Below are 22,272 nucleotides of genomic sequence, written 5' to 3' on the forward strand. Positions count from 1 at the left end.
TATGATACAATGCCCTTCGCTCTATCTCCAGAGACACATGACTCAGGTGTGTGTGCGTGTGAGCAGGTAATACGTCCCCGACTCCCCCTGGCTTATTCCTGTCAATCATCCATTGGAGACTGTCTTACTGAAAAGGTCACAAGGAAGACAGACGGATGGAGAGAGAGAGAGCTGAATATTTTAAATAGTTATTGGCTCAAAATAGACAGGCAAGAATGGGGATGAGAGGTTTGCACCAAAGTCTGAATTATAACAGTTCCAACATCAGAACTCAACACACATTTTTGGTTTGTTCAACATGAAGTCTGACTACACCAGAATGTTCCTACCTGCCCTGCTCAGACTAGGTAAATCACCGTCTCAGCTATGCAGCAACCAGCCCATCACAACTGGGCCACGGTTTCACTTCCTGCAGACATTTCACACATACAGCACGTACTTCACATTCTAAACCTTTCACGTCATTCCTTGGATTTTGCTGCTTTGGAAACCCTGTGAGAAAAATCATGCAAAGCTAATACCTTGGTCTTTGGCACTCCGTACACAGATACAGAATGTGCTTTAACATGTCTATGTCCCGAACAAACACTGGGTGCACTCTCACATACACACACACACACACACACACACACACCCTTTTTCGTCTTTGATTCCTGAGAATAATTTTGTCTTCTGTGTAGAATTACAGACAGAAGAGGAACAAACAAATTAGTGTCTGTGTGAGTGTAGATAGACAGTGTTAGCGCGTAACACCGCATGTATCCATATCATTACAAATGACGCAACCATTTTCTATCTATGCGTGTACTGTACACATGTCACACCACCATTCAGTCATCAGATGGTGAACATCTGATTAATGTGTGTCAGGTGACTCAACCGCAGCACCTCTGCCAAGCCTCCGAGACATCACCGCACCTCAGCACCACATGTTTTTAGAATTGCCTTGTCCCTGCTTGTCTGTGTGGAGATTGGTATTGAACAACACCGTATGAGAGCAAAGCAGTCAGACAGGAAGCGATCACAAGTGAATGTAAACACCAGATTGTAATCAGTGACTCGAATCCCTCTCAATTGCAATTAAATTATAGTCGCTGCAAACTGTAGGAGCAGATTCTGAGTAACTTTTTCGTAAGATATGAACCGTTGCATGGAGATATGTTGATGCCCTGATATGCCGCCTGTAACAAATTAGTCTTCTTGTTTGGTTGTACATCAGCAAAATGGGTGAGGTAAACCTACTCGCTTGTTCGGAAGCGTTTAACTGTATCACATGGTCCGAATCAGGAGGTATGGAGATCAGAAGATGTCAGTGCCATTTCCAAGTTCAATAGCGACGAGGCAAGATACATTTTAAGTCGATGATATGATGATAAGTGCTTTGGTTTGCAGTTTACGCTGAACTTGCTGTCAGTGTAAAAGAATGTCTAGCTGTTTGTGTCCCAGTAACCCTTGCTTGCTGTGGTAGATGTCTGTTCCAGTGAGACACCTGAGCCTGGTGAAATGTTGTGGATTGAGCACAATGTCTTCAAATACAATTCTGTGCTCTGTTCAGAGAGTCTTATGTCCGTCTCTGAGGCGATCGTATGATTATGACATCTTTAGAACGACCATTGTGTTTGAAATGTACTGTAAAAACAAACTCACCGTGCGATCTGAAGAGGCGTGTACAGGGTTGGACAAGAAGGCAAACATTCTTGACATCAAGCCAAGACTAAAGCAATCATAATTGTTTTTCAACCAACTGTCATTTTATTAGAATGTTTCAATTGTTTTGATCTAACCCGTAAATGTGTGGGACAAAACCATTCGGTCATGTTTTCACCCAAACAAATGGAGTGACAATTGTTGCATTGTTGTGATTTTTTTTTTAACAACAAAAGCAAGACGAGGTCATTGACATTCTCACCTCAAGTCAGGTTTTAAATTCTACTCTTTGCGTTTTGAGTTCTTAACACTTTTTAATGTATTTAAACATGATGTTATTTTGACAATGTTAAAAACAGGAAAATAGTTCAAAAACCCATTCCTCACATTATCTCCCTCCATCCCTGTGTCTTTTTACACACACCCCAGCATTGTGCCATACCACGATGACCTACATACACTAGATTGGAAGATTCATAAGCTTTGGGCTTGAGGAGCATAGTCTCAAGCTCAAGTCCATGTAAAGTGAAACGTCACTTTCATATGTCATTCTTCATATGTTTTATTGTCAACAAATCCCATTTAATGACCAAAACCAATTATAAGTTAGTTTATTTCTCAATATTTCTTTCCTAACCTGTCTGTGGCACTCAGCCCTGAGTCTATTCATTCCTCACGATGTAAATCCTTTAAAACAAGTGATCTGCTTATTAAACAGGCAATGTTTTAACAAACGTCGCTCAGAGAGGAATATTCCTGCTTTTGTTGGGGACTACTTTCAGCAGTGGAATAAGCAAGTCTGTTTTGATATGGTCATGTCTAATGCATTAAATATGTGACTTGTGTCTGACTCGAATCCAAGTCACGTGACTTGACTCCACACATCTGCAAAGTACCGACATTAAACCATATTTATGCCTCCGCGCCGGCGACAGCCGTGGCGTTATGGGTTTTAGGTTTTCCATTCTCGTGAACGCGATATCTCAGGAACTCTTGGAAGGAATTTCTTCAAATTTGGCACAAACATCAACCTGGAAACAATGATGAACTGATTAGAAGTTGGTGATCTGTGACCTCCATAACTCAAGAATTGACAGGCTAAATATGAAAATGTTTAATAAGATAAAGGATAGGATGGAGTGATGACATTTTGGACATGGAGGTAAACTGCAACACAACTGGTTGGCGGAGGCTTGCAACCGTGATACCGTAATTCTTGTTTTAAGTGTCAAATGAAACATTATGTAAAGTAAATCCTAAGTGAGGGAGTCTCACCCGCTGCGTGTTGCAGTCGCTGCTCCTGTTTTAGCTGACTGAGCACACTTATCAGAGTCGGCCAGTGAGCCTTCGTAATTGGTTGTCTCCTCTCCAGTTCTTTCCCTCTGTCTCCTTAGCTCAGCACTGCAGTGTTGTCAGTCCCACTGGGACTTGTTTCATGGCTGCACTCCCACCCACGCACACCAACATGCACACACACACCAACACGGTACTGTGCCCTGGCAAACAAAAATACACAACCTCACACAAAGGCACCAAGTGGCACATATAAGCATGTCTATGCACCCCACTAAAATCTTACCACCCATCCCTCTATTTGCAAACACCAATACTACTAACTCTTATGTATCGCTTCCTCTCTCTCTCACACACACACACACACACACACACACACACACACACACACACACACACACACACACACACACACACACACACACACAGGAACCAACAGTAGGCAAGTGGCTACATATATGCTTCTCATTAGGCCATGATGAATTCAGTAAGCTTGACTTGAGGCCCTGTAGAGCCTTAAGGTAAAGTACACCTAATAAAAAGTATGACATACACATAGGACATACATATACAGACACACAAACACCCCCACACTCGCAAAATGGTGTTCATCACTCAATTCATTAGTCAAATGTGCCTGTCACTGAATTAATGTGGTTTACTGCACCTGTCAACAGTCTGTATTTGTTTGCAGGTCGCAGTCCTTCACTAAATCTCAGTTATCGTTATATCATAGCACACACACACCACGCGCCAGAGCAATGCAAACACACACACACACACACACACCTATAGATGCAGATTTTTCACCCTGTGAATCAGATTTGAAGGAATCGAGAGCTTAGCGACAACACGTGTGCAAGGCACGGTTACTATTTTCAGCGCGTGGAAGAGAACATGCAGTGGTGGATGAGAGAAGCACTTCTAGTAGATGCTCTTTGCTGCAGCTGGGAAAAAAGCAGAGCAGAAATATGTTTAATTCATGAAAGTGAGTCTGAGTCTGAGAGCAGCTTTTCTAAAGACAGTTGATGTGAATGTGTCTCAGGAAACAACTTGCACAACACAGAGATGCATGCAGTCAGGTACACGTGGTGGAGGGAGTTTCGGGGCATTGTTCCCGAGTGATGAGCTCACCTTCTGGGTGTCAATGGCCTGTCAATGCCCAGAAAAAAAACTCAACCTGTGGCAAGACGTCAGTCCATTACCCATTACCCTGTGTGTCTCTGAGTGGACAAGCAGAGCTAATGAGGGCAGTGGAAATTGATCGTGTTTGATCCTGTGGTAACAAGTCAGAGGACAAAGTAAATAGAGAGAGAGAGGAGGATATGCTGCCAAACATGCATCATTTCATCATCTTCTCATCTGCAATGTTGATTTACTCTTTTCTTGCAAATGTAACTTGCTGTAAATGTGAATATCGTTAATCTAGCTGCAGAGGTGGAGATCTCTTTGCACTGCATGGCTTGTAGAGCAAGAATAAACAGAGGCTTAATCGATTTCCATTGATGATCTTTTGCTGCCCTTTACACTATGATTCTTATTTGGGCTGGAAACTGATTTTGCAGAATGTATAATGTGAAATGAGACACATTTTCATTTACAAACACTGTAGTTGTTTGAGTTTTAAAGATTTAAAAATAGCGATCAAAATAATGTACCGGTAATAGAAAAACATTTTCTCATTGAGTTTTGTTTGGGCCGTCTGTGCTGTCCCTCGGATGGTTTCATCAGTGAGGCGAGTTGAGTCAGGGTGTTTTTTCTCTCGCTAAAAGGGCTGAGGAGGATTAGCAGAGATTTTTTTCTTTTTTTTTTTTTACCAGGTCTTCGGTATATGATCAAAACATGCCCAGTGGAGCTCATTAGCAGACCGAGATAGAAAGTGTATACCACCTCTGACCATCACAAGGACTTAAAACTGCCTCACTTGGCTTTCTATTAAAAGTTCTCGGTCGGAAAATAAAGTGTCTGATTATTCTGGGAAAATAATAAGCGTGGAAATGCCTGTAAACACATCAAACGCCACTGATCACGTGGCCGTCATGGGTTGAGGCTGTTTTTGAGGAGTATATGAAACTTTACTGCATCTAGCTCAATCCATAATTTATTGACTTTGCGATCATTTTGGCAATTCTCTGAACCATTTAAGAAAGCTTGTTATTAATTATTTATTCGCTGCATTTGAATTCACAAGAGCAGCAGAGAATCTTTGGGTCTTTTGGGAGATCACAGAATAATTTATGTTGCTATCGAGCTATGTATTTGAGTGAGTGTTGCAGTTATGTAAGAGTGTTGTTGCTGTCAGACTAATAGCACCCTACAGATCTATGAGGAGATGTTTTGGCAGGCTAGGTTTTTGTCTTCTTTTAGTTTTCTGACTGGATTCACCAGAGCAAACCCCTGGTGCTCAAATGTTCAGAGCCAAAACATGCCTTTTTCTTCTCTTAATTTCATTGACTATATGTAGTGAGGCAAGTATTAAAAATGTAATAGCTCAAACTATCTTTTATATCTTTGTGTGCTGTTTTTGTGTAGCCCTTTCAATTAAAACCATTTGAGGGCTCAAGTTAAAAACAACTCTAAGGACTAATAATGTGCGGTATATAAAGTTTTACAGGCAAATTAGATTTTAACAGATGCCGGTGGAACCAAAAAAACAAGTCCTGAAAAGCTTTCTGTAGAAGAAAATACATTGTTTGCCTCTGTTGGTAAATTGCAGGCCACCCTCGCTTTTTATCCAGCCGGGTGCAAAGCTGATTTCACCAATCATTGTTCCGTGTCTTTACCGATGAGTCACAGTTGATTCACGACTATGACTGATGCTGATTACAGTGAATACCGCACAGTCACTGTTTCCCCCGCAAGGAAAGACACATCCGTCTCAATATGAAGCCGGGGCAAACTGGCTCGCTTGCTCCATAATGAGAGTTTAATTTCCGCATGTGCCAACGAGTGTTATTAAGACACACCTTGTAATCTACACAGCGAGATGAGGTGGTGATTTATTTTGTCCCATTGAATTATCAGGTTCTTAACCTTTCTTTATAATTGGTTCAGTCTTGATCAATACACTAACAGTATTATAACTTTGTTATTTATTTCAATATATTTTCTGCAAATCAAATTGTGCATTTACAGCATTTTCTGCAAAACTGCTAGTACAAATGTTGCACAGTCAGTTGCACTGTCACTGAAACAAATATTTTTACACACAAATATACAAATATAGACCACATCTACATAAATAGATCATAAAGAGGAAGTATGATAAACCTTGACTGAAAGGCAGCAGAACTTAATCCGGCGTATCATACCTTCTTGGGTTAATTTTAAAGGATTAGGAAGGAATCATAAAGTCAGTATTGTCTGATAGAACAGCCATATTGCCTGCAATTTGCTAACATTAGCCACCATAAAATACCGGACCAAGTAAAGCTGTGGCAGCAAAACTGCTGAGTCTATTTGGATTGAGCAATAGTGTGTAATTACATTCAACTTCTGATTTGTAACTCTTGTTTTTACAATCATAATATAACATCTTAATTAGGGAGAATCTTTATATTTCTACCTTTTGACAGGGCCAAGTTGTTTCTCACTTCTATATTTGTTTATGCATCAAGTTAAACTGGTATTAATCTTCTGGATTTGGCAAGAAAGCAAACAAGCTAATTTCCCTTGATGTCAAACAATTCCTTTAAAAATGCTGATGTTTTTGAACTGACTCAAAGTGACCAATTTAAAGACAGAAACAACTAAAAGTCACCAGATTCTAAGACCAAAAGTCTTGATTTTCACTCCAACCAACAACTGTTTTCACTGACTCATACCAAACAAGAACTGATCAGATAAGAGCAGTTACTTCTGGTAAAAACAAAAAAGCAAACAAACAAAAGGCCACACAAATATTGCCTTGGATCTAGTCCCAATTATAATTCAAGTCACACTCTGACATTAGCCGCTAGAAATGCCTCAGGCCATTTGAGTTTGTGAGCTACAGTCGGCAAAGGTCAAGTCAAATCTAATTTCCTCATCATGAGTCAATTTATCCTCATACAACGGTTTGTATGATCGTGTACAAAAAGTTATGTTTCATTATTTCGTGCGTTGTACGACTGTCCAGTGATCATTGGGCCTGCACGAGCTCCCGCAGTGCAGAACCTGTGTTGGCACCAAAACTACCTGGTTAGGTTTAGGAAAAGATCACAGTGTGGATTAAAATAGGTACATTTGTTGCCCGACTTACTAATGTAGTGTTAGTCAAGTATACAACGTAACACAGCTAAGGTGATATAAGTCACAACTTGGTTTTGCACAGGACATGAACATCAGTCTCCTGGGTAAAAGTCCTGTGCCTGTTTGATCCATCCACCCTCTCCAAACTCCTATCTATGTGGACTTTGTCACTGTTTGGACTACGCCACCTGACTTCATTAAAGAGAGCCCCGCACGTCCTGTGAGTTCTATACAAATTAAATGACATTACTTTCGTGGGTATAAGTAGGAACAGTGAATGATATCGACCTGAATGGGTGAAGTCAGCAAACATCAGTTGTTAGTTGGTAAGTGAAGAAGGCAGACGGACACAAGACAAGGAAAAGCTGCAAAACATGCAGCAATTATTTCAATGATTAAAAAAAAGTCTATATTGTAAAAAAATATTTGTTTTTCTTTTGGCTTAATTTTTCATTTATTATTATTTATTTTTAATGCAATACAGCCAACTCACAACTAAACATTTTGTTATTATTTTAAAGATTTTATTTTTGTTGCCAGGTTTGCTGTGCACATTAAGTTTATGGACTCATAAAAGGAACATGATTCAGCTTTATCGTTCTTGGGTCACATCAGGAAATTAAACTACCCCCGTGTTATAGGTACAAAGGCAAGGGCATACACACAGATATGATTATGTGTGTGTGTGTGTGTGTGAGTGTGTGTGTGATTGCTTGTGTGTATGAAAGCCATCTGGATCAAAGCTAGAAAGATAGCACACTACATTAAACCCTCACACACTTGCCGTGGTGGAGACATATTTTGGGTGTCCCTGTCCTCTTCAGTCAGACAAGAAGAGAGAAAGAAATCACCAGAGGATGAAGTGTGAGGTAGGTTAGATCGAAGGAGGAGGGAGAGGGAGAGGGAGAGAGAGGGAGGTGCCACCATCGACTGCAGCAGAAAATTGAGCGAGCGGAGGAAATGGGGGAGGGCAGTGTGGTGATGAGAGATGGAGAAAGAGAGGGAGAGAGGGAGAGAGGGAGAGAGGGAGAGAGTGGCGGCATTTGCTCACTGCAGAGCCTTTCATTGATAAAGTAGCGCTGGTGTGAACCAGAGGACTGCAGCTGGACACATCACACACACACTACTCTCATACAAACACTTCCTGGGTGTTTGTTTACAGGCTGACACCACGGCACCGGCATCAATGCATTCACTCACAGTGCACTCCAAACAGCACCACTGAGGACACACACACACACACACACACACACACACACACACACACACACATACACATCACACGCTGAGACACTCTTACTGATACGGACATCCTCGCAGACTCCCCCTCCTCTTCTCCCAACCCTCTTTTGGGCATGGGAGCATAGTTCGGTAACAACAAGGAAGAGACACCTGAGGAGCAAGGAGTTGGTGCATCTGATCCGGGATCCTTGGATAAAAAGAGGCTGTTAAAGGTGCAGCGGAACCAGCCAACACACCAGTATCAAGGTATGGAATGACGAAGGCATGTGTGCATGCATTCTTATGCCTACAGACACACTTTGGAGGGATATGTAAAGATGCTCTGCATGTGAATACACTTACACGCGCATTGGTAAACTTCGCACACACACATCAGACAGCTTACTGAGATGCTTTCTGACTCCGTGGCTGTAAACAGAGCTGTTTTCTCCTCACAGCAACAGGAGCTGGCACCTTCTTCGTCTCTCCATCTTTTTGTATGCATTCTCTCTCACATCCTCCCTGTCTTTTTTCTCCATCCTGACCCCTAGTTGTTTCAGCGATATCATTTTTATTGCAGCGTCCTGCCTCTGTCCCTCTTATTTTTGTAGTCCATCTGTTTTCTCCACCTCCACCTCCTCTCACTCTCTTTCTCGCACCCTCTTTTTTGCCACCTCTCTCTCTTTCTCTCTCAACGAAGGAGCATCCCTATCATTTTGTGTGCCGCGCTCGCACTCTTTCTCCTGCCTTAATCAACTCTTCCTCTTTCTGTTTGAATCCCTGTCAGTCTCTCCGTCACGCTGGGATCTACGGAGGCAAACGGAGTGCCGGTGTCGGCCATGAAGCTGGTGAACGGGGGAGGAGGAGGCGGGGGAGGTGGAGGAGGTGGGGAGAAGACTGCCTTTTCCTTTAAGAAGTGCTCCGCTTTCCAGTTTGTCAAGAGAAAGGTCAGTTTGGGTGACACACACACATTTTGGGATTGATGCATCTGCGAGTGTGTCTGCCTACACATGCACCTACACCACCAGAGTGGAAAGTAGGTTGGCAGTAGGAGGAGGTGTCACAGCCGGAGTGTTCCCTCTCTCTCCTTGTGTGTGTGTGTGTGTGTGTGTGAATGCCAAAGATGATGTCATTGTAAAAGCTAAGCCTTGCTAATCAGGCACAAGATTCGTCTCCCTGCGTACTTGTGTTTACTGTGTGTGTGTGTGTCTCTCTATGCATGTGTGTGTGTGTGTGTGTGTGTGTGCATGCTCCAAAACACTGTTGCATTACAGAACCCACAAGTGTCTGTTGTGTTAAAATCATGACATCACCGAGCTGGCGGGGTCCTACAGTTAAAGATCTACTCAGCATATCCTGTATTATGCTGCAGTGCTGTCACAAGGCTCATTTCCTGTGCAATGTTAATGGTTTGCTTTAATTAATTGGTTTTCTTGGTGTGCGTGTTTGTGTTGAGTGTGTGCGCTGACGTCAACATTTGGCACAGCTTTCTGTTTAGGCACACTTCATAAAGGTTTTACTGCTGCCGTTTTTCCCCCATCCAATCCAACTTAAGTCAAATTGCAGTTATGTTTACTCATTAGCATCAGCATTACACTTTCATATATATGTCTTGGACATTTAATTGAAGATTTACAACCCAACTGATAACTTTGTAGACTATTAAAGTGGATATGATTAATTATCATTTGTAACTGACTAACTAACCCTTGTAAATTACTTATTTTCTAACAATCCACCAAATCTGCAGTTATAAATGTTAGTAAGTCAAACGGTCATGGGTTTGTTACCTTTAAACGAGACATTTGTAAAGATTTTTCACAATTAGGAATCTTACGTTGTTCATATTACTGCCCTGTAGGCAACTAGTTTGATAATTGATTAGTCATTTGGTCATCAGTAATCATCAGAAATTGTCCGAGCAAAAGTGCAAACAAAGTCAGGTTTTCCGATTTGCTAAAACTGTGAATTTCTGCCAAACTGGTAGACATGATCGGGGGTTTGCTGGACTTGTGAGCTTCAGTTGACATGCTGTTATCTGTCAAAACCCCACTTAGTGTTTGTTGCACTCGCTCAAAACATGCCGAGCTTGACAAACAGTACAGCTTCTGCTCCCTCAGATCTGAATAATTTGCCACAGATTTACATGAGATCAAAAGAAAACATTGAGCAATATATCTTGGGAAGATGGGAAGGAAATTACTAACATTACTTCCAGCTTGTGGAGGAGACAAGGATTGATGCATTGATTCAATAATTACAGTATTGCTTTGGGAATATGGCACAACATTTCCTAAACATATTATAGATCAGATGATAGAGTAAGTGTTTATTGCACAGGTTGTTCAAGTTACCACATTTTCAGCATCAGGGAGTGAATATATTTCAGGATAACAATTGGAAACACTCAACCTTCATGTGTACTTGATAAATACTCCTTGGTTTTAGGTTGCTGGGAAAATTTAGATACTTTTCTAGTCTGGTTGTGTCATCGACATGGGTTCTTTCTTGCAGTAGGGCTTTCCGAAGTGTGTGTTGGTCTCAGATGGCGTACAATATGGTGTAGATCCCTGATGACTCGGCCTGTTGATACGAACAGATTGTGTTGTGTTAACACCCACGCACAAACAGACATGCACTCCCACAGGCACATTCTGCTCCGATAAGTCTCCCATGGGATTTAAAAAAAAGAAAGAAGTGAAATATGAATCAGGTATTAAAATCCTGAGGCTCTATCAATCTATCCAGCTAGCTATCTATGATACATCTTTAGCTTTTCTTGCCTTTCTTGTGTATATTTATGTATAAAACTTCGGTGCTCCACCATATCAAGAAAAACAGAATCTTCCAGATATCAGCCCCAAATCAGAATTAATGCCTGCTGCTGTTGAGGGTTTAATTGTCCCTCTATTTGTGTCTAAATAAGCCTGGTTACATAATGGGAACAGCAGACAGAGCCCTGTATCATACAAATTAGTAAAGGAAATGATGGAGGAAATATAAAATCAATCGCTCTGTGTGTGTGTGTTGTTTTGTCTGTGAAATAGACCTGCCATTTGGGCAATATTGGAAATTTTGAAATGCAACATTTCCCCGAAGTTACATCCATCAGCTTTTGATCTATGACGTGTTACTTCATAGATCATATCTATGAAGTAACACGGTGTTACTTCATAGATCATATCTATGAAGTAACACGGTGTTACTTACCCTGTAAGAGTTTAAATGACGGTGGAAACCCATAAAAAAGATGATGTAATTTATAGCGCTTCAGTGAATTTTAAGGTTGGTTACAAACATATTCCTACTGTTGTGAGCACTGTGTTTTTGTGCCTGAGGTGTTAAGCTCTGGATGACAACTCATCAGTATCATGGTCAGAGTGACATGTTAAACAAGAGGTATGACAGCGCACTGTCTGATCCACAGGGTAATGCCAAATCATTTCTCACTCTGCTTTCGATGCGATAACAAATATCAAAGGAAAGAATCCTCTAATTGGATGTAATGTCAATCCAACGTTCATGTTCTGTGAGAAGAAACTTGTGTGGTAGCATTCTTACTTTACTGTAGGTGTGTGTCATCAGATATGTCTGCTAGTCCTACAGTGGCTGGTTTGTTTTTGTGGTGACCTGCTGGAGTGTTTTTCCAAGTCTTTTTTTTCCTTCAGACCCGACATGCCTTGACGTGCTGTCTGGCTACCCTTCGACTTAGGCATTCAATCCCTGTGTGTGTGTGTGTGTGTGTGTGTGTGTGTGTGTGTGTGTGTGTGTGTGTGTGTGTGTGTGTGTGTGTGTGTGTGTGTGCCACAGCTGTCTGCACTCTGTGCTGCACAGTCACACAGGCTACTGCCCCCGCTGTGTGTGTGTTTGCTAAATGTTCGATTCACGCTGCAGGATGAGATTTCATAAATCTTCTCCTGAAAATGATGCTTTTCTTTCCCTGTCGCTATATCCTTCTGTCTTCCATGATCCACTTTTTCGGTTTCCTCTCCACTTTCACCACCTTTTCCCTGTTGTCCCTCCCCAAAACCCACCCACACACACACATACACACACACACACACACACACACACACACACACGCGCGCACATCGGATTTTACGGTTAGTGACAGTGCTTTTCTGGGAAGCCTCTTGGTCACTGCAGGAGAGATGCGTGTGCAATGTGCACAGAGAGAGCTTTCCGACATTGCCGACATTAAAACAAGTAAAGTCAAAGGCAAAGATTTTGAAGAAACTTGAATAGACATTACGCTGAGTCTTATTTGAGGGTTCTAACAGCCTTGTGCTTTGTATCATCTACATGCGACTGGTATGTGTGTGTGCATGTATGTCATTCTGTGTGTGTTCCCCTATCTAATTCATCTAATTCACGTGTGGCAGAGAATATAAGCAATCTGTGCCTCTTTGAAGGTGTATTCGGTGTGTGTGCGTGTGTCTTGAAATGACATGTAATCAGTGATGATGAGAAACTCCTCTGATCAAAGGTTGCAGCTGGCAGGACTTACAGTGTGTGTGTTTTTGTAAAGAACATGTAACAAGGTAAAGTGAGATCAAACTTACCTTTTTCCCTCTGCGCTTATTTCCTGTGTAGGTACGAAGATGGATGCGAAACCCGAAGGTCAGCGTTGAGAAGGCCCAAGGGAACGGTCTCCTTTACTCCTGTCCAAAGTGTCCACTGGCCGATGACCTGTGGTACACACACTTCCCCTCGCCTTACGGCTGCTGTCACTACGGCGGCCTGCAGGGCGGACAGTACCACCACCAGGAGACGAGCTCGCCGTGCCCTGCCAGTGGGCAAACCAGCGGCCATGACAAGAGCAACGGCTGCAAGGTAAAAGGAAAAACAAATACATATATATATATATATAAGAGAGAGAGAGAGAGAGAGAGAGAGAGAGAGAGAGTGAGAGTGCCAATGAATGCATTTGTGTCAGCAGTCAGTCATTAAGTCACTGTACCTTGTGAAACACAATCACCTGCAGTATAATTTGTCACCTCCATCACACACACACACACACACACACACACACACACACACACACACACACACACACACACACACACACACACACACACACACACAGTCAGACATTAAAATAGGTTAAACAAGCCAGATTTAGCCAGATTATCTAAACCATTTTATTCTGCAGAGGTTCACTTCAGCTCTCATTACTGTCGTCAGTGTTGGAACAAGTAAATGGCCAATATACTTCATTTGATACTGTTTTTACGTGGGAATACACTACATTTAAAGGAACATGATAGGAAATCTAAGGGGTGAATGGAGAGTTAATAAGGACAATGAAATCTAATTTCATAATGTGTGCCATACAAAGAGGAAAGTCCACTCCCATCATCCTGCCATTCTCTCACCACAAACGTCCTCCTCTGGCCTGCAGGTGCAAGTCTATCCACTAACACACTCTGTAACAACACTCATTTTACAGAGCTCCCTCTGTTTGCCCATTAGCGCTCATTAAAATAAGTCAAAGAAGCAAATTAGGTATTAACAGGACCCTAGACATTGTTTTGTTTGTCTTCATTCTCCCTTTAAGCTCTACTGTGAGTGTTGTTATGTAACATAAACAGTAAGAAGACTGGGGCGTTTTTCAAAAAAACATTGGCTGGTGTTTCTGAACATGAACATTGTATCAAAATTAAATAAAAAATGAACTCCAGTGAATGCTGTCAACAATGGCCTCGCCCAAACACACACCAGCGCATTCACTCTGATGCTGCAGGTGTCCAGGTTGTCCTTGCAACTGCAATCATAATAGCCATCCCCCTCTTATCAATCATCATACCCATCAGATGGTTCCCTGCTTTTGTGTGTGTGTGTGTGTGTGTGTTTCTCCAGTCCCATGGGCGACATGAGAGAATGAGTCATCACTGTCCCAGCAAGACAAAGCCACACTGTGCACTGTGTGTGTTTGCATGTGAGTGTGTGCACCGAGAAACAACGTTGACTCATGTAAGGATTTCTAACAGGACCGTGCTGTTGTCCATCAGTCTGCTCTCTTTCCTTCAGCCCCTACGTTTGTTTTTTTTCCATTTTGTTTCATTTTGCTCTGGATTTCTTCCAGGCAGTTCTATCTCACTCTATCTCTCCATCAATTCCACCTCTTGCCCTCACAACCAATAGATCTGTCACTCATGTCTCACTGGAGATAACCGGTGTGAGTGTCTGCGTGTATGTGTGTGTAGAATGAATGGGTGTTGCGGTCAGGCTGGAGCAGGCTGGGGGTGGGGGTTGTCAAAGAGGAGGGGTTTCTGTGGTGAGTCATAGCTAGTTTACACTGCATAGTATGTGTGAAGTCAATGCAAGGTCAATGTGGTGTTAAACGGGACTGACCTATAGCAGCTACTCCAGTGTGGCTTTGTGATCCGAGACTCAATCAATGATTAACCACATTTAAACTGGAAACTTACAACACACAGCAGTTAGATGCACAACCTAAATATGGACTGAAATGCACCCTTCCTGTATTTGACTTTGTGTGCCATTGCCAAATACTTCACTACAAAAACTCCGCACACAGACGTCATGTTCTGCGCTCTTTCAAACATACTGTTCCATATCTCGGCACACTCTGTCCAAACACTTCACAACTCAGGCCCTCAAGTTGGCTTGCCAAACACTCGCAGAGCAGGACACTCGTTCAACAAATGGAACAGTAACGGAAAAAATTTTCCCGTCGCATGTCAAATGCACCGCTCCGCGCTCTAACGAGGCCACCCACGTCCTGACTCAGATGCAAATGAGCAAAGCTTCAATAGGAAACTTGTCAACGCATCAAAGTGAACTGTATCAGTCGCTGTCTAACAAGTGTCTTAAGAAAGTGGGGTGATGACGCCGAGAGGCTGCCGTCACATTTTAGTGGAGGAGGAGATGAATGAGACGCGTTGACAGACAGTCTCAGCTTAGGCCTGTACTCATAAAGTGTGCAGAGACAGAAGGGAAAGCTACAGGGACATGTGTCATGGTCTCATACGAAGCTCTTCGTTCTTTACTTTTTATGCTGTTGTAAATGTAAATGCTTATTATTAGCTTTTCTCATTGTGAGCAGCAGCTTTTGAATTTGTTCATCTGTACGTGGCCAAAGTTTTCACTAACCCCTTAGAGGCAAAACAAACAAATAAATAAATCATGAACTCTGCAATATTTGAATTAATGTCAGGACATCTACCTTCTCTCTCCGGAACAGCTTCCATGACAGATTGCCCACCTTCACCTCCTACTCATTGAAAATCCATCACAGCAGTTCTCTGTGCTGCTTTAGTCTATCACAGCCAAGGCTAAATATAAACCAACTTTATGGCGCTGATCTTATTATATTATGAAATCAGTGTACTCAATCTATGGTGCCTGCATTTTTTTTTTCAATGGGGTGATAACAGCAGGTCCAATAACAAAGAACAGGAGGGGAGGTTTACTGTAAGTAGGAGGAAAGATTGGCAATTTGGAGGAAATTAGAATTGAAAACAGACAAAGGGTGAACAATAATGGCAGGAGAGGAAAAATGAGAGCAGTTGAGGGATTGGTGGAGCTAAGGGGAGAGACATAAACACTGGACACAGCAGTGATATAGAGAGAGATGAGAGGAGCTGAGAGGACAGTATTAGTAGTAGATGGAGGATGAGGTCAGAGCATCTGCCCCACAGCCTGAGCATGACCAGCAATCAACAGCTTATCAATCCTCCTGATAAGGACGTCCTGTACTGTCCCATGTATGCAACATCACACACACACACACACACACACACACACACACACACACACACACACACACACACACACACACACACACACACACACACACACACACACACACAGAGCTAATGCAAACGCAGCCTTTCCACTAATCTCTTACATCAAACCTCTACTGTTCTTGATGAAGACTAAATTAAAAATGAAAACAACATGAACTTTTGCTGAGTGCTGGTCGTCCCGTGATGTTATCTCTCTTGTTATCTCACAGTTTCAGTACATTTCTAGAATCTTACTGGAACTTCGGAAAACACTCTAGATTGCATGTTGTAATCAAACTGCTACTGAAACTTATCATCAAGTTAGATAGAAGAGACCAACAGAACATTATGTATTATATAAGCCATTACCCAAGTTGCTTAAGGCATCCTTTTCATTTCCTTATGGACATTTCTGGGTATGGATCATGTGATAGCGTTGTTAATCAGTCAGTGTATTTGCTATTAATTAAACACCAACTTTATCCACAAAAGCCTGACCCGCTCTGTCCATTTGTGTTCATTGTCCAAAACGTATTCATGCAAGAGAAAAAGAGAGAGAGAGAGAGAGAGGGCAGGAGAGAGGAGGAAGGAAGAAAGGGGAGAAGGAAGGCAGGAAGGGAACAAAAAAGATTGGGGGTGAAGAAATCCAGGGAGATGAGAGAAGCCAAGCGTGTCCAAGAAGAACAGTGATTTTTATCTGCTCCCAATCCAGCCTGTGTTGTCAACTATTGATTAGATCTCAGCCAAAAGTGGTGAAAAACTGAACATGAATTTCTAGAAACCCCATTTGTCTGCGAGGTAAACTCATTTTGTTAACGTTTTGTTAGACAGCTGGAACTAAAAGCTTGATCAAAGCTATATACCTTGTCCTCACAGTCAAAAAAAACACCCATCTCAGATGATCAGTGGCATTTAAAGAGTGTGTTTCTCATGTGGAAGTTGGCCGTACCGGTTCATTCTCCACAGTGACAAAACAGAGGGGGACGACGTGTGACGAATCTCCCTCTCCCTCAGCAGTGACAAGGCCCTGCAGGCTAAGCTCTGTTCCACGAATGCTAATGCTTTGTGTCTGAAAGAGTGAACGAGACCGGGAGGAAGGCAATTGTTGGTGGACTGATTTAATTCAAAGATCCTGTCAAGTGAGTCTGTCAGTCGATAACAAGTGCAAATGCAATTCAGGTGCTATAATCAGATGACAATTCTTGGGATTTTAGTAACAGAAATGCCCACACCTTTATCCCACGTACTAACTTCTGTCTAACGTTGTCTTGTCTTGACTTTCATGGTGCCCGAGGTTTTCTAGCATGAGAATACGTTTCTGCTGGACTTTGAGCTGCAGACTTTGGCTCTTGAGTCTTATCTGTGAAGTGTCTTATTTGTGCATTCTGAGAGGGAAGTAGATCACTTCTTAATGAAGCTAATGGTTAATGTGTGTCATATTCGAAGGTCGCACCGTTACACTGCTGACCCTTTCAAGGCAAGGATGCGAATTCTGGACTCTAGTCATCAGCAACTAATTAAAACGGCGAACTCCGGGTGGAAAATCTTGGTTTTTGGATGATTTGGTGTTTTTTCGCGGGTATTTAAGTAATTATTAGAAAGTATAATGAAACAAACAGGCAGCTATCTAAAAAAGAATTATAGACTCTCGGACACAGTCTGAACAAAACAGTATGATTCATTGCAGGGCTGTTGTATTGGATAACTAAGTGCACCCAGTGAAAACATTTTGTTGTCTGTGTCTTTCCAAACCAACATTCAGTTCGCACCTCACCTGCCAAACAGCTTACCTTATGAAAAACGTCCCTTGAATTCCAGCCGTAGATGCATTAAGCATGAATTACATAACTGTAAAAGCGTTTTTAGCTTGTATTGGGACTAAGAGGATCAACCCACAAGGTCCAATTATATTTGATACAAAGAGTTACACAGAGAGTACTGGGAGCAACAATCTATTTCCAAGTGGTTAGCTTGTCATGCATATGGTTCCAATACCAGGGAGAAATGCTTCTCATTCCAAACTTCTGCTGTACTCTTTTAAACAATTCAGCTAATTGACTCAAAACTTTCTTTTCTCCTCGTTAAAGACCTCAGCACATATTCATATTCATGGCACAGGTCAGAACCCCCTGAGTCTTTTACACTCTGCGCTCAGTAATGAAACCGGTGAAGTGCCAGCTTAGCGTTGGTATTAAGCCAGTTTGTATCAGTCTGGCACACTTCCAGCTCCTTCTTGTCCTCCTGGTAATACTGGTAAAGTCAGCTGGTTGACTGTTGAAAACCTCGCCTCTAAACTTATTGGAATCATGCTCTATATCCTTTACAACCGTGATCATTTCCTGCCATCATTCATTGCTCTTCCTGTTGTTATGACTCAAGTTTTTTCTCTCCTCTGAGTTTTAAACATATTTAAGCAGCATTTAAATGAGGAAACTATCCCAGGCTCTGGAAAGCAGTTTGAAGCTATACCCTGTTTACACGTAGCAATGGGGAGCTACTAATCCTCTGCCGTTCATTCGTTCCAAGGCCAAGTGCTCTGGCAGTGGAAGAATGTGGTTGCAGTAATAAACTTTCTTGCATGATTTCTCTTCTTTGCTCACAGTGAATGTATATATACGCACACCCCGAAATGGCACAATGGATTTTTGTTTCTGTTGCTATTGCAGCATTGCACAGGCTTCCTCTGCCAAAGCACAAAAAAAGGAGATAAATACAGAAGGCACTTCATACCTTGGCTGCGGTTTGCTGGATTTGTCGTGACACAGGGGGATGTGTGAATTAGCTTTGTTGTGTTTTACCCTAGCTATAATAAACTAGGGGGGAGCTGAAAAAGGAAAAGTAAAGCAGGTGGTTTGTGATGTTAAGAGCCATCCTGTCTAATCTGTGTCTGGTTTGATACAGATAACCAAGGCATTCGGTGTACTTAGAGAGAGAGAGATATCTGCATGACTGCATGTTGTGCGCTGAAATGTGAGGGTGAGTGGGTGTGAAGAAGTGACACATCTTTATTTTTGATAAGACTTTCAGGGTTTCAGTGCAAGAGTGCTTGAAGAAAGGGGTTAATCGTGAGGACAACCGATATTGACTGATGGATAGTTGTATTAACTGACTGAAATGGACTATAATGTAGGATATATATTAGTGAATAATCAGTAATTTGAATATTCACAAGACTCAAAAGACAGGTAACAAATTCTTTATCCGTTTCTACAACCCATGTGGTTCAACTCCCACCGTATCAGCGAGATCCACTAGTATCCTCCCTTCCCAGTCTCATCGTGGGGGAATTATTGTTGTTCTAATCTACCCTGAGAACCCAGCTAATCCCGTCTTCCATCTTGATGTTCCACAGCTAATGCCAAGAAACTGCTGAGCCACAGAGACTCTGCAGCACCCTGACTATGCAGTGTAATTTTGTTTCTTCTATTTCCACACTCAGCTCTGAAACTGCTTAGTGCATTGAGGTTTTAGGTCTTATGGCTCTCACTCGACAACTAAGCCTTGAGTTGACCTGATCTGCTTCCACATGGACAATGTGCTTACTCATGGCATTACTAGTGCACAACAAGCTATTGTATTTGTTAAATACTGCATTTTGTCGCTCTGTTAAAGCCTCAAACCTATTATTACATTTCCAGTTCAAGTCAAACTTAGGACCTCATTTTGGTTTTGTGGTGCTAAATCCTGAATCCACGAACAAAATCCAACGTCATGCAGCAACAAAAAGGAGAAATAATCTAACATTCAGAGTCGAGATGCAAAACGAGTGTATTGGCATGCTGTGGAACCTGTGTTTTGAATGGACAGTTAGCACTGATATCCAATTGCATGGATCAAAGTGGTGGCTTTGATCCAAACTGAAATATATCAGCAACTATTGCCTGAACTTTGAACAGACATTCATGCTCTACTGACTTTTCATCTAGCACCACCAGGATCTTATGTGTCGTTTTGAGTGAAATGTCTCCACAACTATGAGTTGGATGACTTAGGTGACTTTTCCTAAGACACAAACATCAGGTTCAACATTCGCATCAGCCTCAGCTAGCATGTTATACCAGCTGTATATAACTGCTAAACATTAGCATGTTAGCATTGTCTTTGTAAGCATGTTAGCCCAGTGACATTAGCATTTAGATCAAAGCACTAGGTAGTTACCCTCAAACATCTAAAATGAAATATGTGAATTTAATTTGCAACATTTTTAAAGTCAGTGTATCAATGTTTTCACCTTTGGCCAAGTCAGTCAAACTGTGCTCACGTAATGTAACATGTTTGTCTATCTCAGTGAGACTCAGTAAGGCTTGATGTCACAACAATGGACAACGAAACAAATGTCATAAAAGCCCAAGCGGTGAGTAAATAGGCTCTTCAGCTTTTCATTTACAAGGAACATTGCAGAGATTGAGGCACACTGGATGACCATGAATAGGACCATTAGTCAGTAAATCAGCGCTGACCTCAGCGCTCCTCAGGATTTATGAAAAGAGTCAGAATATGACCCCAAAGGAGGAAAATGGCCTCAAAGCAGCTTAAGTTTGAAATCCCAAACGTACTCCTTTGTCTGTTCCTCTGTTCAACAATAACATTGCAGTTCTCTCTGTCCTGCTCTCTTTTGGTAGACTATTTTCTTTAAAAGTTTGTGTTTGCGATCAAGAAACTAGAAAAAGAAAGGCAGAAGAAAGAGCAGTGACCTTGGTGTTAATGAACAAGTCTTATCTCTGTCAGGGAATGGGACGGCTTATGTAAGAATATCTCACACTCTCGTTCTCTCTGTTTATCTTTTTGTCTTTCAAACATATTTTCTTTGTCTCCATATCTCCACTCGCACCTCGTTCCTTTCTTCTACCAATGCTCGCTCGCCTTCCCCTCATTTCATTACTCTTTGATGCTCAGACATATGTGGCACGTCACGCAGCTTGTTAGAGGTGGAGGAACACACCGAGGAGAGCTGGTAGAGGACAGAGAGGGATAAGCAGGGCGATGCAAAAAAAAAAGGGGGTTACCAGGAAAGAGGGTCATAACACAACATAGGAAACACCTTACAATGCAATACAGCAGCTTTAAATACCAGTTTAAAAAAAGCATATTACATATTTTGTCAGATTAGCAAATCTATGTCTTTCAGGGACTGTGTGTTTCTGACCACTGTACCTCTCTGTCAGTGCTGTGTTTCTCTCTTTCCGTAAACGTCTTGTCTACCCCTTTAGGAAGGGACTTGATGCAGAACCTTTTCTGATGTATTATGCATGTGTTTATCATTACATGTATTTGCAGTACAAGCAGTGTTGTCGTGAGTAGCAATGCGAGTGATGTGTTTACGAGAATGTTCACAATGTGTTTTTCAGTTGCAGCTTTATCACAGTACTGTATTGTATGGCCAGATTATCTGTACGAGAGCAAAGGGCAACTCTTAAGGTAAAGGTTTTACGTAACTCTGTCAATGGCTGAGACACTGTTGTTGTTTTACATCTTTACAAGATGATGTGGAAAGAACACAGGCAAAGGGCAGTTGAAGAGGTTAGTGAAGAGGAGGCAGACGGAAGGGGTCTGATGAAGTCTGGTATGGTGTGTGGTGTTGTTACTTCTTGATTTATGGAGCTTTGTGGCTGATGACTACATCCTGGCTGTAGTATGAGAATTTCCCTGTATTATATTACATCCTGAGTTTATGAGGTGAAAGGACACATCTTATAGGACATGTGTCTTATGCAACCTAACTAATAGCAGGACCACTGTTGTCTTAAAGGGTCGCAGCACAAAACCAGGTCAAAGGGGAGGGAAAGGAGTTAAGAGAAAGGGGAGTCTGGAGATGGTATTCATATACGTGTGTGTATGTGTTATACTTCCTGTGGACATATTTTCTTACCCATTAAAGGAACGCATGGTACTTTCTCTGGAAGGTTCAGGAAGAGGCCATACAATAAAGAATAATTTGAATGATAAACATGTACAGGTCAGGCTAGTAAAGTCAGTTTATGGGTCTGTACATACATAACTATGATGAAATGTTGCCAAGAGAAAAAGTGTTGTGTGACCTACACATGGATACATCCACTTTGTCCTTGACTTCGTTTGTGTATACAATTTGCATTTGGCAATAAATATGTAAATATGTATGTACTTACCA

General features: G+C 41.8%; 1 protein-coding gene and 1 long non-coding RNA gene across 5 annotated transcripts in view; one reads left to right on the forward strand and one right to left on the reverse strand.

Annotated features, from left to right (window-relative positions):
• Positions 1-1,729: 1,729 nt before the first annotated feature.
• On the reverse strand, positions 1,730-19,017 carry LOC142942382 (uncharacterized). Of its 2 annotated transcripts, none has more exons than XR_012951597.1 (4): positions 18,873-19,017; positions 12,954-13,217; positions 3,730-10,974; positions 1,730-3,143 (listed from the first exon to the last, which is right to left on the reverse strand). It is a non-coding gene; the product is annotated as an uncharacterized LOC142942382 (long non-coding RNA). The 2 variants fall into 2 exon arrangements; XR_012951596.1 differs by having other exon boundaries at positions 1,730-2,678; positions 2,923-10,974.
• Positions 9,216-22,272, forward strand: part of sgk1 (serum/glucocorticoid regulated kinase 1) — a 28,803-nt gene continuing 15,746 nt past the window's right edge. Inside the window, exons 1-2 of one of the 3 annotated variants that reach the window (XM_076084681.1) lie at positions 9,216-9,338; positions 12,985-13,224. In XM_076084681.1, the coding sequence (XP_075940796.1) occupies positions 9,231-9,338; positions 12,985-13,224 (348 nt within the window). In that variant the 5' untranslated portion in view covers positions 9,216-9,230. Of the gene's footprint in view, positions 9,339-12,984; positions 13,225-19,207; positions 19,328-20,445; positions 20,497-22,272 lie in introns of those variants that run through there. The other 2 variants (XM_076084677.1, XM_076084676.1) reach the window with 2 other exon arrangements.

The sequence above is a fragment of the Anarhichas minor genome, unplaced genomic scaffold, assembly GCF_050575085.1.
Source record: "Anarhichas minor isolate MPS153535 unplaced genomic scaffold, ASM5057508v1 ptg000136l, whole genome shotgun sequence".
NCBI lineage: Eukaryota > Metazoa > Chordata > Actinopteri > Perciformes > Anarhichadidae > Anarhichas > Anarhichas minor.